The sequence below is a fragment of the Cyprinus carpio genome, chromosome A20 (genome assembly GCF_018340385.1).
Source record: "Cyprinus carpio isolate SPL01 chromosome A20, ASM1834038v1, whole genome shotgun sequence".
Taxonomy (NCBI): Eukaryota; Metazoa; Chordata; class Actinopteri; order Cypriniformes; family Cyprinidae; genus Cyprinus; species Cyprinus carpio.
In genome coordinates this window covers 18,528,599-18,546,645 of record NC_056591.1, presented here as the reverse complement: position 1 = coordinate 18,546,645, position 18,047 = coordinate 18,528,599, and the positions used below count along the sequence as shown (strand labels likewise).

The 18,047-nt window shown below is 36.1% G+C and overlaps 1 protein-coding gene across 1 annotated transcript in view; it reads right to left on the bottom strand.

Annotated features, from left to right (window-relative positions):
- LOC109066150 (myomegalin-like) overlaps positions 1–17,804 on the bottom strand; it is a 62,874-nt gene extending 45,070 nt beyond the window's left edge. Inside the window, 3 exon segments of the mRNA XM_042778331.1 lie at positions 11,901–11,968; positions 13,566–13,618; positions 17,432–17,804. Of these exon segments, the coding sequence (XP_042634265.1) occupies positions 11,901–11,968; positions 13,566–13,618; positions 17,432–17,457 (147 nt within the window). The 5' untranslated portion in view covers positions 17,458–17,804.
- Positions 17,805–18,047: the final 243 nt, after the last annotated feature.

Here is an 18,047-nt window from a genome sequence, read left to right as displayed (position 1 = left end):
AGTCACATTATGTCTGATGGATGAGCGCAGCAACAGTTTGTTACTGCATTTTCATGTGTTTTCTGCCCTTAGAGGGTTTTCTGAAGCTTGCAGAGTCCCAGTTTCCTGAGCCAATTACACAGGACATCCTTCTTGTTGCCATTGAGACAGAAAAGATGGATGGAAGGTAGGTGGATGGTAACCTCTTTTTGAGTTAGATTCATGCTATTGTTTCATGAATACAAATCTAAAATGATTCTTCTCAATTAGTGATATGTATAACAAACAAACAAACAAACAAAAAAAACTGATAAACCCAAAATGTCAAATAATTAGTCTTAACGGGATAGTGCAACCAAAATTGAAAATTCTGTCAGCATTTACTCATCCAGTATGACTTGCTTTTCTCTGTGGAACACAAAAGAAGATATTCTGAAAAATGCACAATGAATAAACATTAAAAGTCAGAGTGTCCAATTTTTTTTATTGTAAGGACAAAGAACATTCTTCCAAACATCATCTTTTGTGCTACATTTATGTGAAGAAAATACTTCATATGGCTTCAGAAGACTTGAAATAAAGCATATGAGTCATGTGGATTACTTTGATGGTGGATATTTTGTTTTTCATGTTAGAAAGAAAGTCATATGGGCTTAAAATGATTAAATGACGACTGAATTTTCAGTTTTTGGTGAACTCTTTCAAACCCTTTTTCAATTCCCCCTATGCAACCGCTGTTTTTTTCCATTCACAACTCCCCCTTTTCCTCTCTCATTGGTAAATAATTTCCAGATGCAATGGCACGGGATGGTGCTAGTGGTACGTGTACAGTGGAGTATGGCGAGGGAAGAGCTTTTCCACAATCTATGCCAGCCCCACTGAATCTAACACGCATACACTAGCACTCTCAGACAAACATGAAAGCCATACGCTGGACTTATATATGAAAAACACACACTCCAACACTGCTATACAGAAAGCAGGTTTTGTATCCGGCCCCATACAGTGGTGACAAAATTTTTCGTGAAGAAGTCGCGGCCCCTCATATTGGCTTCAGCAGTTTATTGGAAGAACAAGTGTCGTTTATGAGGCAAAGTCGCCTTGGGTACTAACACCCAAGGAGCTAATGGGATAAACGATGCCCAGTGCAAAGGTAACATTACATAAAGGTGTCAACAGATGTCACAGAACGAAAATGTTCAGGGAATCTACTGTATATAACCCTTTAAAAGTTGGTAATTTTTTTTTTTTTTAAGAATCTGCTCACCAAGGCTAATTTATTTGATAAAACACTGTAAAAACTCTAATATTGTGAAATATTATTACAATTTAAAATAACTGTTATTTTAATATGTTTTAAAATGTAATTAATTACTGTCATGGCAATGCTGAGTTTCCAGTCTTCAGTGTCACATGAACATTCAGAATTTTTTTTTTCAGAATAGAATGAATAGAAATTAACAGCATTTATTCAAAATCTTTTGTAAGATTATAAAAGTCTTTACTGTCAGTTTTGATTAATTTAATGTATCTTTGCAGAATAAAAACAATTTTAAATATAAACAATATTATCAAATATTAATATTAATCATCACACTGACCCTAAACTTTTGAAAGGTGGTGTACGTAGTCTGAGAAACCAAAAAGACCCTAAAAACATTCAAACCTTCTAGAGACAGCTCTTTGATACTGAGATACTTTTAAGTACTGCAACAGCTCAGTTGGTCTCCAGCTGCATTCTTTGCAGTAACTTCTAGAGGAAATTAAGTTAGAACATCACATCCTGGTGCCATTTACGCATCCAAATGACGCATTTTAACAGTGAGATTACTTTTCAGCTTGACACTGAATACCAAACTAGAGCCTTCTTGGCCAAAGATCTGATGCTCCTGCTGGAGTTCTCCAGCCCTTGCAGGGTTGTGATATTTTACCCAGGGAAATGTGGAAGTCCCTAGGCATGGAGTGTGACGGATGGCTCTCAGCATTGAGCTCCAGTCCACTCAGTAGGCCGATACTCCCGCTGAGACTCTGGGCTTCGTTTCAGGCTTCAGCACAACTACACAAGATGACTTATTCTCATCTCCGACTTTGTCTGTTAATTTGTTTACTCACATCTTTCTTCCTTTGGTTAAATTCCAATTGATGCTAAGCCTCTTTGCTATGACTCACAGGAAATATATCATACATCATCTCTTCGATGGAAGCGCATTACTCTCTGATAGCAACCGATTCATTATTTCCACATCTGTTTTCAGTAATGAGAGGAAGGACAGTAATCTGAGTTTTAAAGAAAGTCTTAGCTCCACAGTCAACAACATAAAGCCATCAGAGAAAACAGGGATAACCTCATCATGCTGAGTGAAGTTAGTCTCTGGTTCTTTCAGAATATCTTAACATTTAAGCCTCATGTTCATGTTTGATGTCTGGGAGACCCCAAGGTCCTTTTGCTAACTTAAAACATACTTAATATTGGTTTGATACTTCATGACCTTTCCTAATCTTATGATAACTTATTATAAACCAAATGTGATAACATGCTTTAATATTAGGCCTACTATATCAAAGCAGCAAGCAGAATAGGTGTTTTGGTGGTTTTCTATGCCACATTGGTCATATGCTCTAGGAAAAAAAAGTATATGAGAGAAAGAGAGAGTGAATTAGAGAGAAAACAGAGAGATGGAAAGTTGTGCCAAGGTGTTACTGCACTGGCAGAAGATCTAAAGCCTGGAACTCTCTCGCTCTTATTGCTCCCTCTTTCCATCTCTTGTGCCATCCTTCAAAACACATTCAGAGGTGTGATTTCTGAGATCCTGCCAGGGAAGGAAGTGATCTCAACATCTCTAGGGGAAAGGAGATAAAAAAGCAGTGGGTGAAGGTAAGTTAAAGGAGGCTTCACCTATCCCAGAGATGAATCAGCCAGTGAAGTTCAAATATATATTGCGACCATTTCGTCAAGATTGAACTAGTGAGCTTAGGTATGTTGGTGCCGTGCCAGTGGTCATCTTGTAGGCAAGCATCAGTACCTTGAATTTGATGCGAGCGGCTACTGGTAGCCAGTGTAACCTAATGAGGAGAAGAGTAACGTGAGCTGTTTTTGGCTCATTGAAGACAACCCTCGCTGCTGCATTCTGGATCTGTTGTAGAGGCTTGATAGTACATGCAGGAAGGCCCGCCAGGAGAGCATTACAATAGTCCAGTCTGGAGAGAACAAGAGCCTGGACAAGAAGTTGGGTGGCTTGCTCTGACAGGAAGGGTTTAATCTTCCTAATGTTGTATAAGGCAAATCTGCAGGACGGGTCGTTGTAGCAATGTTGTCTGTGAAGCTTAACTGATGATCCATCACAACTCCTAGGTTTCTGGCTGTCCTGGAAGGACAGCTGTATAGAGAAGTTGTGATGAAACGTTATTTATATATATATATATATATATATATATATATATATATATATAAATAAAAACTTTATCTATTGTGATTGTCTTTAGTTTTTATTATATACAGATTTTACATTTTTAAGTTATTTTAAAAGCCTTGGTAAGCATTGGAGACACCTTTCAAAAACAATAAAAAAAAACTTACCAACTCCAACAATAGTTTTTTAACATACTGCACCATTACTGATTAAAAAAAATGCAAAAAACAACAGCAACAATATTTTGTAATTTCTAGCTGAATTACAAACAAGCAGTCAGTAGTATGTGATCTCAAAAGAAAAATCACTTAGTGAAACAATAATCACATATGTTTATGTACACATAAAAGTCACTGTAAAACAAATCAAGTCACTGTGATCATACCGGCCTTCCTAAATGAAGTACAACAAAAAAGCGACTGAGATTGACTACTGTGTCACAAGCTATCCAGTGAGCCATTTTCCCAGAGCAAACCATAAACATAGCGAAAGAGACCTCCTCTGCGCAAGCACTTCATGTTACAGGCTGAATTCTGTTTGGAAGGACCAAAATAAAACACTGGTTTTTCGATCGCACTTCAAAGACCAAATCTGCCTTTAATTCAGTGTGTTTATGGTGAGACTAAATTATGGGATCAAGTTCAACCAGTTTCGAAAACCACTGCCAATTGTCATGGACTTTTGCATTAAAGGCTATTGTCCTTGTGTGATGTGCAACAGAATTTCCCCTCAAACTCTCTTTGTTTTCTGTCTATTTCTGCCTAACATGATTGGGAAAGTTGCTTTGAATCAAACAGAGCTCAGAAACAAAGAGAGCAGTCATTCTTTAAAACCAGAGCACGTGAAAAATAGCCAACAACCAGACCTTCACAGGTCACTGCAGTCTGCCAGCATCTGTCCGTGTGGATTCACTGACCGAAAAGAGAAATGACAGGCCTTGGAAACATAGACAATACAGACTTCTGCAATTGAAACAAATGTGTCCTTTACAGCTGATCTGGGTACAGTGTCAATTTTGAGCTTTCAACAACTGACTTTTAAACAATGCATTGGGTTAGCCTAGAAGTACAATTCCTGGCTTTCAAAGGAATAAAATTAATACAGTTCATTTATATATATTTTTAAATATGTATTCTATTCTTCAGTTTAATTAATTCTAATCTAATTAGAATAAATTAGATTTTGAATTAATTAAATTCAACCAGTTTATCTGAAAGCAGGTTCACAGTGTTTATGATTTTCTTTAACTTCTAAACATACTGCTAAATGCAAAAACAAATACAAACATGGGTTTTTGTTTGACTGTACCCAGAGACTATAGAATACCCAAGATGTGTCACTCGTATAGTTTTAAATGGGGTAAAATGCAATGCTCAATATGGCCACTCCATCGAAGGAAGGCCCTCCTTCTGAATAAAAGAGCCGGTCGCTAATCGGTAAAGTTATCGCGTCACTGCAGCTGCCGTTAGAAGTCCCGGTTGCTATAGAAATTCTGAGACATGCACTTAGGACTACACACTGGCTGGTCTAGCCAGGAAAAAAGCTTTTTTAACGCTATTGGAGCAAAAGAAACAATGTTTATGAGACAGTTGTTGTCAGATTTCACTAGTGATTTCAAATATGAAATTTAATCGTAAGCTTGGCAAACAGTTTTGGAGAATTTGATGTTTCCCTATTCAAAGAGATAGGAGCTGCACTTGCATGCCTAGAGGGACATCATGTACTAGTATTCTGCTGCTGTCCATTTATATATGGATAAATGGCAATGTACAATCACAGACATTGCTTTAAGGCATTTTAAACTAATGCACTAACCTGACCACAAAGGATTTATAATGAGAACACGCTGCTGTGGAAAGACCTCTAGAGTGCTTAACACGCTCATTGTACACGTGTACATAAGCAAATCCATGAGAGATATTGAGAAATACATAATATAGGGATGATGGTGCCTGACATATTTCAGTTATACTTGCCATATATCATTATATATAATTGCTGAGTGATGCTTAAGAGCACTACTGTCAAACACTGAGTACTCAGCTGAACAACAGACCATCTGAATCTTTCGTGGCTTCACTCTTTCAAGCTTTTATGAGAATCAGTGGTCAACGCGTTCAGCCAAGTGCTTGTTGCTTTTGCCACAAAAGTCAAAGCCTTTTTTTAAATGTGGGTTGTGAAATGCAACAGTGTATTATGATAGAATCTCTCTCACTTGCACTGAAAAAAACAATGTTTATAAGAGGATTTTATGTATCTAAACTTCTATGTTCTGTACTCCATACCCAAAAATGGTGCTGTGCACATTTATATGGCTGTAACTAAGATCCATGTGAATATTTAAGCCTCAGGAAATAATTTCCAAAAAAAAAAAAAAATGGTATTAGACTGTTTACATGTCTAATTGGATTGAGATTTAAATAAATTACTTTAAAAAAATCTAACATTTAAAAAGATTTATTCTGTCTCGGTTGTATGCTTCATTAAGGAGAAGTGGAAAATAGTCAGAAATCTAATTAGACAGAGTAAGTCAACCCCCGGCATTTCCTGACCAGCTGAATGTTTGATTATGACCTTAAAATATCAACAAGAATAACACAAACGCACTGGCGCAAGAGAACCATACGGACTCAGCACAGCTCCATGACTCTAAGCCTTGCTCTTCTTAATTTTACCTTCCTGACAAATTAAATAAACGTTCATCTGTTTCCTATTACTGATGCATTACCGATAATTGGAATGGTATTTACAAACACCGCTGTTCCATCCTCCCAGGCCTGTCGTGGCCCACCGTTTCTGCAAAACCAGCCAGAACACATAATGGCCCTGTGCTTCCACCGCACTGTATCATCCCCTGAGCTCTGAGTGCTTTAACAAGGGTTTGATGGTTCAATTCTTGTATTTCATAGGCAGTTAGAATATTTTCACAGGGGGTATGGGGCACTCTAGTAAGCTCATTAAAGCAGACATTAGGTATATTTTCAAAATCGGATTACAGCCTCGCCTGAGAACATGCAGGCCTGTGCGTTTGATGTCTAAACTGGACCGAGATCTCAAAATATGATCTCATGGCCTTTAAGTTTCCCCCAGGAAAGAGTGCCCCTGGTGAAATTAGTATTATTACCATTCCAAACTACCACGCCAGAGCACAAGCACAGCACAGACAGAGAAACTAAGAACATTTGAGCATTGGCAAGATGTCAGAAAATGTAACTGCACAAACTGCAAAACCTGAAACAGAAGAAGGAATGAATGAGAAAACCACCAAATACTGGAACAAAACAGAGCTGTTTAAAGGACCCAACAGCAAAATATCTGGAGAAGAAACGGATTAAACATTAATATATAAAAAAAAAAATAAAAAAAATAATCTAGAAAAAAAACACCAATTCTGCTACACCCAAATTAACAATAAGCCCTCTAAATGTGAGTCTGGCAACTTTAGGAAAATAAGGGAGACTTAGAATATATATGAAAATGAAATGAAATAACTAAAGTAATAAATATAAATGTAATCGCAGATGCAATAGTGCCCATTCAGTCCAATCTAGGTCCCCAGACCACGATTTTTTAGAAATGAATGAAATTTATCATTGAAAAAAAGCCCTGAGAAGAAATAAACTAAAGAGATTGTCCACATAATCACACTTTTCTTTGAGATTGCTGTATACATAGCAATACATGCATTTTTTTTTTCACTTTAAAGCTCGTTTGCTTTGTAGAAGAGATCCAAAGGCAGTCAGTGGGTCAAAGCACAGAGTTATGTGTCACAGGCTTGACCTACTCGTTTCAATTACACAGTGACTCACCACATTGATATATGAGTGCAGGCATACACAAAAGACAGGTTACATTTAATTTAGAACAGTTTTCTTCATGATTTAAAACCTTTTTTGAACAGGGAAAAAAGGCTCAGCCGATCTTTCTGTCATTCAGGAATCCGACCGCAGCTCATTTATCATCTGAGGTCTCATTAAATCTGTAAATTTGAATGTTTCTTCATTTTTTAAATCCAGCTCTGCCATGCAACTTGGCCAGTGACTGTCAAGATTTACAGAGTATAGTTTGGTTTGCTGGTTCTTTGACCTCAGTCTTTGCTTTATTGTACAATAATTGCAGCATTAGGTCTTCCACTAAATGCTGAAGCAATTCATAAAAATATGGCTTTTGCCCCTTCCTGCATATTTTGTTTGTAATTGTTCCCATATGACCTCAAAGAATAATAAAAATATTGTAGACGGGATGACTTACGAATTTAAAATGAATCACACACTCTCATATACCTATAAATGCAAACAAATACCATGATACACACTTCCTCTGGGAAATACACACAATATTCAATCTTTGAGGTTTGAAATCTGAAGCCAGAACTCAGGCTGCTTCAAACATACAGTTAGATCTAAAAGTATGAGACCATTACAATGAAAATGCTTCTATTATGAATTTGTAGGAAATAAATTTTTTTATATTAGCATAACAATTTCAGCAAATTAAATTTTGAATATAAAAATAAAGACGTCAATTCATTTAGAATTTCTTAATATTTGGTTTGTCCTCCATTAAAGGAATTCACATGGACATTTATTTGATTAATAATCTAGAATTAATATAGAATGTGAAATGTCCTATTCATTTTACATCATAATGTTTACTTACATTTCTTTCTAAAACTTAAAACTTCTATTTGCTTACAGCTTGAAATTAGATTTTGAATCTTGTATTTTTAATGTGGTCTCAGACATTTTACTGCAGATCAGGCTTGTCAAAATACTAAAATATCTGTACAAATTTCACAATTCTCAATATCAAATTTGAGACCATAACAAAAACAATTTACATTTTAATTTATATTATCTAAAAAAGAAAGTAATTGGTAAAAATGATAAAGAATGAAAACATTTTCAGTCAATATTTAGTTACCTTTTCTGGGCTGGCATGGTTTGGTCCATATTTAAATGAAAAAAAAAAAAAAAAAAAATGTTTTTGTTTGTTTGTTTGTTTTTAAATGTGGCATTGTGACGTCATTTCATAAACACCATAGTGACCACAAAAATGTGAATGGCTGTTTGAGCAGAAAGTGTGTTATTGTTACACATTTTAGTTTATTTTCGATTTGGTATTGGACTGCCACCCTACTGCCAAGATTTCCGATTTCTTTCTTGTAATCACATCTGTAGTGGCTACTGCAGTCTTTTCACACTACTTCACAATGCAACCAAATACATCACATATAGGGGTGGTCTGTGAAGAATAAGACAGTAGAAAACCCTCAGTAAATTAACATGGTGCATCCAATCTGTAGACAGACATGGTGCAGATTGGATCCAACACTACGTTATCATCATCAACCATGACTGTCTCCATAATTTACACAGTATGATGGCTCTGTGCCTCTGATGCGGACCACTGATTTACTACAAAGATCTGGCTCGAATTAAGCTGTCTGGCCTCAGTTCTCTTACTGTACTATGCTTGATAGTGCTGATCAGTGAGAGTGTGGGGGGAAAGGAAGAGGAAATGGGGTTAGGGGGTGGATCAAATATTCACTGTTGTAAAACAAACCAATAGAGGGCAGTGCAAGACACTCATGGGACTACATGCACTTTCCAATGTCTAAAGTCTAACAAAAAACCTCCCACACAAGATTCATAATCTTAAACATTTCCTCCCACCTCCTCTTTCTACATTCTATATAACTTCTATATTGGAAATGAAAGCAATTTAGACTGACTGTATCAAATATCACTCTCATGTCAGAGAATAATAACCCAACAATCCAGATGAATTTGAGTGAGATGAGAGAAAAAAAAGAAATCACAGAAAGAAAAAAAAATCAAAGGATAGCTTTCCATATGTACAGATCAGGAGAGAAAGGCCACATGTAAGCGATTATACCAGTTCTGACTAAGCAGATATGAACCAGGAGGCTATGATATCCAGCATGGTTGGTAATAATACTGAAACTATTCTAAATGTGCCTCAGTTTATAACATTTATCGCCATCATTTTGTGTATTCCCTCTGCTGGACTTGTTTCAGTAAGAATTAGCAGTTAAACCCTTAGTCATTTTGCATTTGCGACATGTATCAGACATGAAGAGCAAAAAAGCATGAATCTTTCAAGGCATGTGTTGCTCATCATGCAGAAAATTTTGACCTATTTTGTATCGAAATAAAAAAATAAATGAAGGAGTGCTGCAAAAAAAAAACATCAGAGGCTCCAGAAAGACAGAACCAGCTCTTGTTGTCCACTGCTTTCTGAATTTTGGCAACTACTTACTGAAAGGTACACGGAGGGCCAGGCCACAATGAACAGGTCTTAACAAAGCCTGTCAAAATCTCCACACTCCTGCCAAGTCTTCAAAATAAGGGCAAAATAACAGATTAGGAATTGTGATTTGTACTGAGGTTTCAATAGCGCACAAACCATCTTTTTATATCAATGTTAATGGCCTTTATGGTCGGTACAAATAACAGGCAACCATATGCTTTCAATTTCTGAAATGCAGCAAGAAGGGCTATTTGAAGAAGTGTATTTTGATTTTTTCCTTACATTTAACACTTCTACCTTCCAATCACACCCACCAAAGTTATTTGACAGTTACAAATTATATTTTGGCAGATTCGTATTTCAAGCTAGTGTGGAAATGATCGGCTCTTCCAGCTGACAGATCTGCGGAATACAGGCTAGAGGCCAACTGTGTTCAATAGCATGAACGTTTCATCCATGGAGAAACGATCACTACGATTCATTTACATCTCACATACACACAAAGGTACAACACAAGACACAAATGCAAATGTAAACAACATTACCAAAAATGCACCAGTGAAAAGTACAAATTTTGCTTACATAATCTTATATGTAGAAAAAAATCTTTCTCTGTTAATATTGTAAATTATACATGGCAGTATTTCAGACTAATTCAAATGGTTTAATAGTTTGAGCTATTCATTACAAGAAATTATATTTTTAAGTTTACATAAAAATATTACAGGATATATTAATGTTGCATTTCCGTAATAGGTTTTAAAATTTATCTTATAAATATAAAGGAGCCATAATAAATATCTAATAACATTCCATACCAGATGGGGGCAACTACAGCAGTTTTGAGTAGTATCAGATGAGATTCATTCAAAACAATAATAAAACCAAATTTCTTAACTACAAAAGTGAATATGCAGATTTATGAAAATTAAGCTAGGGATAAATCTGAGTAACTCAGATCCGAATTAAGTGGGTCATAAACAACAGCTAAGACAGCGGATCGCTTAATTTGACAGACAGCATTCTGTCAACATAAGACAACTTTACATTTTTGTCAAGGGTCATAAACAACAGCTAAGACAACTTTACATTTTTGTCAAGGGGTTCATTTTCTTTGGTGTCTTCATGCATGTTTTTCACAAAACTTCACACACTCCTAACCATTCATAATAAAAACATATCCATGCATTTTTATCACAAAATTTCTTCACACACTCATAAACTTTCCTAACAAAAAATTCACACACTCTTACTTAGAAAAAAACCTTCCCACACAAATAACAAAAAAAAAACTTCCACAAATCACAAAGGCCTAACGTAATTGAAGGTAGCAAGGCTGAAGTTATATCACAGCCATAATAGGCTGGCTCCCTTCCCAGAAGAAATTTAGTGGCTACAGATTGACATAAACAAGCCGTGCGACAGCAGGTGTGGTGTACATCAGACATGTCCCGTGGCTAGTAGATCCTGCTCTGCTCCAGAGTGTGTTTTATGGAAAGGTCATTTTTTGGATATTTTTACCTCATTAAAAGCAGTTTTGAGTAAAGTATGAGATGAGATTCTTTTTCAAAGAAGTGAATATGCAGATACAAAAAAATCTGATATCAGAAGAATTAAGTTTACTCAGCTGTGCAACTTTACATTTTTGTCACATGTAGTTTGTTATGAAGTACTGAGACTCTCTTAGATGGATCTTATCCATTGTGTTTACAAACACTGGACAGCGACATGGTAAATCCTCTCGTAATTGAAGGTAGGACAGGCTAAAGTTATATCACAGAGCTGAAAGAACATGTCAGATAAACCCACAGCAGTGATGTTACATCAGTTCACAATCTGCTCCAGGCATTCCCAAAAACCATGAACTAGGACAGCTTGTTGATGGCGTATTAATTGTGTTTACTGGACAGCGACACAGAAATCTGATGACAGGATAACGAGCGTAATTAGCTAGTATAAAGAGTAATTAGCTATGCAAAAAAAGCACTCCAACTATTATACTAAAAAACAAAATCTTCAAACAAATCCCAAAAGAGGATGGTTCTGATTATGCTAAAAAACAAAGTGTTTTAAGTAAGCCCTCCAACTAGTTTACTTGATCATCGTATCTGCAGGCAAATGCCAAAGATCCACATTCTCAACACAGTGAAAACCACTCAGAGGCCTGACAAATGGCTTTCACAGGCTTGCAGTTGCATGCAAACGCTAGTTTTGAGGGAAACGAAAGAAAGCACCTACCTGTTCAAACTCTCTCAGGCTATGCATCTGCAGAACAGAGCTCTTCTCTGCATCAGCACTGGAGGAATCTGTTAAAATACAACCAATAGATAGAATCTTTATAGGAAAAAAATAAATACTTTCAGGAGATTTTTGCATTACTAATAAGTTAGTAGTAAACAGACAGGTTTCAGGGGCAAAGAGGGAAATTGGATGCTGTGGGCCAGGAGATATTATACCATAAAGATATAATTTGGAGATATAATAATTTATTTATAAAACAGACATTTAAAAAAAATAATATTTGTTTATTTTTAATAATGATAATACATTTTTTATTACAAAAAATATTATTTATTTTATTGCCATGTCAGCATTGAAAGGCTATATTCATGGCAAAAAAATATATTATATTATAAAAAATTATAATATTATTTTATTTAGTTTTTATTTTATCTGGGAGGAAACAGAAATACATGGTATGCTGCAGTCCAGACTCAAACAATTAATATAACGTTTTATTTATAAACAATAAAAAATTCTATTTTATTATTATTATTATTATCATTACAAATATGATTTGTTTATTTTATTGCAATGTCAGCATTAAAGGCAAATATACATTTAATTATAATAATATATTACAATATTATTACATTATATTTTTTTTATTATTAATGTGCTCACACATATCTGTCCCTACGCAAATATCCACATACATAAGAGCAGAACTGTGCCAAACCATTACAGACAAAAGTTAGCAGAAAAACTCCAGGAACAGGGCTAAAATTATGTGTTGTTTCCCCAACATGAGAAGAGGAGAGTCCCCACAGGGCATAATCACAGAAACACTGGCAAGGCCCAATCTTCTTGCAGTTTTTAAAACCATGGCATGGCCTCATTAAGGCTTATTAAAGGACTTCTATTTAATATCTGTCAGCGATGTGTATTGGACGTTTGCCTGGGGTGTATTGGAGATGAGTGCATGGTACAGTCCTGCTGTACTACACATTTACTGTGCCAGAGAAATGTCTAACACGCTCATAGCAAGGTTTTGTGGAACTTTTACTGGGGGAAGTCATGGCCTAGTGGTTAGAGAGTTTGACTCCTAACCCTAAGGTTGTGGGTTTGAGTCTTGGGCCAGCAATACCACGACTGAGGTGCCCTTGAGCAAGGCACTGAACCCCCGACTGCTCCCCCGGGCACCGCAGCATAAATGGCTGCCCACTGCTCCGGGTGTGTGTTCATGGTGTGTGTGTTCACTGCTGTGTGTGTGCACTTTGGATGGGTTAAATTCTGAGTATGGGTCACCATACTTGGTTGTATGTCACGTCACTTTCACTTTTTTTATACATAATTAAGTCATTACCTTTATGTTTTTTTCTCCAAAGCATAAATTGTTTTTCCATTTTTTTTTCATAATGTCACTGCCACAGTGTTTTGCAAACTCAGGTTTATGGTTAAACTAGTTGTTTTGGTAAAATCTGGGCTTAGGCTATTAAAAAGTCTTCAAGTCTTCAAGTTGTTCTAAACCTGTATGATTTTTTCTTCTTCAAAATATCTTCTTTTTCATTCAACAGAATTATACAGGTTTGGAACAACATGAGGGCGAATGACAATGTTTATTTTTGGGTGAACTGTTCCTTTAAGCACATCATGAAGTAGCATTTGAAATTATATACTTACCGCCCATGTTGATCATGCTCTTGGGCCAGGCTGCTTTATGTCCATTATAGTGTCTGAAAAATACAAGAAAACATTAACATTTGCCCTCTGAACATACCATATTAGGTAAGGCCCATATTTGAACAAAATATAGTTTTTAGGCTCCAGTCATATTTAAAGAAGCAGGGTTGTGAAAGTTGTGCAAGTAATTTTCCTGATAAACAATGACAGTCTAGTTAAATGGCTCTTATCAAACAGACATTATGATGTAAAACTAGACTGCAATGTTAGTATCTGTTGGGACAGCACAGTCAGTTGTACTAATAAACAAATATTCTTTGGGCTTCTCAGTAGCACAATGATAATTATAGTAATGCAATTATAATGAGGTTATATAATTGCATAATGATAATGCTGACATGAGCTGTGGGATAACATAAATTAAAGAAAGTAGCTTTCTCCTTAGTCTGCCCCATTCTTTGATACAAGATAACAAAGTTCCTAGTATAGTGTAGTTCCTCTAAACATTAATATTTAACTTTCTAAACACATTCTTATTGATTAGTGCTCACAGACTCTAAAACGCTGCTCAGATTGCATATCATCAGCACAAATGGACACAAGGACATTTGAGACAGACTCATCTTACACATGCACTCAGTGCCTGAGTGCTTGGCTTATATTCGAATGACAATGATTTTGTAATTGTATATTCTAGCATTCTTCAACCCCTTGGTTTTAAGCCAAGCCTAAAATAACATGCATATAGTACAATATTACAATTATATATTTACATAACCTAGTGTTCAAAAGTTTAGAAAAAAATGTTTCTGGAAAAGGTCTCTTACACTTGCTAAGTCTGCATTTATCCATTTTATTTGATCAAAAGTACAGTAAAAACAGTAACAGCATAAAATACTACAATTTAAAGTAACTTTTTAAAAATATAACATTCCTGTTATGGAGAGCTGAATTTTCAATAGCTAATACTTCAGTCTTCAGTGTAACATAGTCATTCAGAAATCATTCTAATATGCTCATTTCATATGACATCACACTGTTGTCATGAGACTGCTAAGAATCAGCTGTTTGCTGCTGCATCAGTAAATGGCTTATTGTGACGGTCTAATAGGATAATACGGTAAGATGATGCTCTCTCATGCTCACATGTCTCAAATATTGCAAACATTCTGACTGCATTGCAGTTTTTAAATGGCTAATAAGATGTAAACTGAATTTGACATTAACAAATGGATGCTTGTCAACATGCTGTAAATGCAAAGCTGAATTTTGAGCAGTCTTTAGCTACTTCGGTCTTCAGTGTCAAATGATCAAATCATTCTAAAATTCTGATTTGGTGCTCAATAAATATTTTGTTTTATTATCACTGCTGAAACCAGATATATTTTGTTTTATTGTCACTGCTGAAACCAGATTTATTTTCAGGCTTCTTTAATGATACAGTAGTGTAAACAGTAGAACAGTAGTGTATCCCCATCAGGTTGATGTGCTGCTTTATTGACACCAAATCAGATTACTTTTACTGGTTTAAAGTTTTAACAAATGAAAGGAAAAATCTTAATCTCTGACCTGCTTAAGTACCCCCTAGGGTACGTATACCCCCGCTTGGGAATCACTCATCTAATTAAAGCAGAAAACTAAAATCTATTTGAAAAACAACCATTTGAATTTACCACTTGATATAACAAATGCAATACAGATTCTTACTGCTTTCGTTTGAAAACAAAACACACACCCAGCGAACATTCATTCACTAAGTTAGTCTTCCTATTGTCATATGTTCAATACCACAACCAAACTATACAATCCAGCTACTTCCTGAAGTCCCATTAGATGACGACTGTCGAACATGAGCTCTTAACACCTATCATATAAATGGGTTCAGACAATAATACAGGCCAGACAGTGGTGTGATAGATGGGGCCATTTAATTTCCTCACTTTTATGTGAGAGACAAAGAAGCAGCTGCCTAATTTACATGATCCATATCAAACCACTTAAAAGATCTCAGAGTGTCCTAAAAGCAAATGAACATCCATCACATTATTGCCCCACTGAGAGCAATAGACATAATATAGTTCAGCAAGCAAAAGGAACATAAACAGATGGTCTTCCAAACACAGTTGACCCAGGGTTTCAACAACTTCACCATGTCGGCAATAGGGATATGCGGTATCAAATTTTCATGTTGCGATTAATTTGCTAATGCTTTTATCACGGTATACGGTATTACCACAGTACTGAAATTTAGTTTAAAAAAAGTGGTCATAATACAGTATAAAAGATTTAATAACTTTTTTCTTATAACAAAAATAACTGAACATTTAAATACAATAAAGCAATACAGAAAAATATATAAAGTTAAAAGTTTTACACAGATTAAAGTGCAAAAGAATTATAAAGACCAATAGGTACCACTTTACACTAAGACCTCGTTAGTTAACCTTAGTTAATGCATTAACATTCACAATGCGCAATAGCTACATTTGCAACAGAAGTTATTAAATATTTAATAAAAAAAATAGTTCACATTAGCTCATTAAATAACACAGCTGCAACTTTCGATTTTAACAACGTGTTATTAAATATTGGAATACCGAAGATTAATGAATAATCAGAAGAATTTTTCATTGGCAATTTATGTTAACTAATGAATTAACTAATGTTAACTAATGAAGCCCTAATATAAAGTGTGAATGAACAATAAAGAATCAAAACACTTTCAAACAATATCCAGGGCATGTTGTAGTCCAGATTAGAATGTAAAAAAAAGTTTGAAAATGAATAGCCCATTAAGTCTAAATATTTAAGTATTTGGAGCTATGGTGAACACCATAGCAAATCCACAAATCTGAATGGCTATTTAAATCTATTTAAATACATTTTAGAAAGTAGCGCAACTGCTTTATTTATGGGGTTTCCAGGCTGTATTTTCTGCAGTTTAGCGCCATCTGCTGTCAGAGAGTGAATGTGCTTTCATTCAGCACGTCTCTCATGCGTTCCCCCATGTGCTTCTCATGCGTGCTTGTTTACATTAGAGCGCACATGTGTCTTTCAAGCAGCATACAGCAGTATTGTGCATTATGACCAGTTGATGGGAAAAGTATTCTTAAAATACACTCCAAATTCTGAATAATTTTATTTAGAAGTGCCTACGATAACAATATCGTGCATATTCATTACCGTGATATATCGCATTACCGACTACCGGCACATGTCTAGTTGGCACGATCCACCCACTAAGGTGTGCATGACATGGGGGATGGGCCTATGCTAATGAGCTTCTAACGTTCCTCTTTGTTTCTGTAAACAGCCACCACTGTAGTAAGATTTTCCATGGAGAAGGAAACATTGCAATTCAGCTTCATCACATATAGACAAAACATGCCCAACAGCTTCAGATGCCAAGAAGATCCCTAAGTCATGGCCACCTGCTCTAGGTCACTCATAATCACGCTAGTGGTCAGCTGAGAAATAAACTCCCCCACACTGACAAATGGTGTGCTCAAATGTGAATGCTGTTTAAACAGTGGTATTGCATACACAGAGAGGCATAGTTTAGTATTTCCATGTGTTCAGAGTTGCATAAACATAAATAGCATTGAAAGAACTTTCTGTACTTCATTTACTCATGCAAAGTGTACCAATATAATGATTTCAGCCTTACGATGAGGAAAACCAGACACTGTACTCCCACATTTTTCAAATTACTGCAAGTTATGCCTGGATTCAAACTCAACAAACAAATCCCAAAGACATGGTTGGAACACACAGTAATACAACAACAAATTCCTCAAAAACAGAAAGCAAGCTGTCTTCTCTCCTGAAGTATATGTTTCCCGCTCTGTAAGAGGTGAATAGCTTACCTGCCACGATACAGGAATCCACTCATCTTTGCGACATCCAAACCATACAAAAGTTGAAAAAGAACAGACAGGAACAAACTCAGCTCCTACAGAGGGAAAAAGCTAGACTCTCTTCTGTGGCTCTAATCTCAGTCCAGTGTTTTAGTGAAGAAATCTTCATTTCCAATGACTAGGCTGGTCAGGAGTCCAACCAAACACAGACATACACACACACACATGCAGGGCAAAGTTGCTATTTCTCTCTGGACGGCAAGCAGGAGACGGTCATTTGACGTGGCGAGGCCAGACCGGGAGTCAGTGAAACACACATACAGGGTTGGTAAGTGGTAAACAGCACAGAGGTGAGGGTACACACACACACAGAGCACCACTGCCTTGCCATGAAAGAATGATCTGTTTGTGCATGCTCAAAGACAGGTTTCTCTGAGTATGTGTAGGGAGGAGGCTGTGTGCATGTGGTTTTCAACTACCTTCCTGCCCAGGCTTGAGGAGCATCCTTTAAGTTTTAAATGGGCTATTCGGCCCTAGCTGTTACTGTCTATGAGCTGAGAGGAGGGACGATGAGAGAGGGACACAGTCTCAGACAGGTCTGAAGGTAAAAAACAGTATTTAAGAA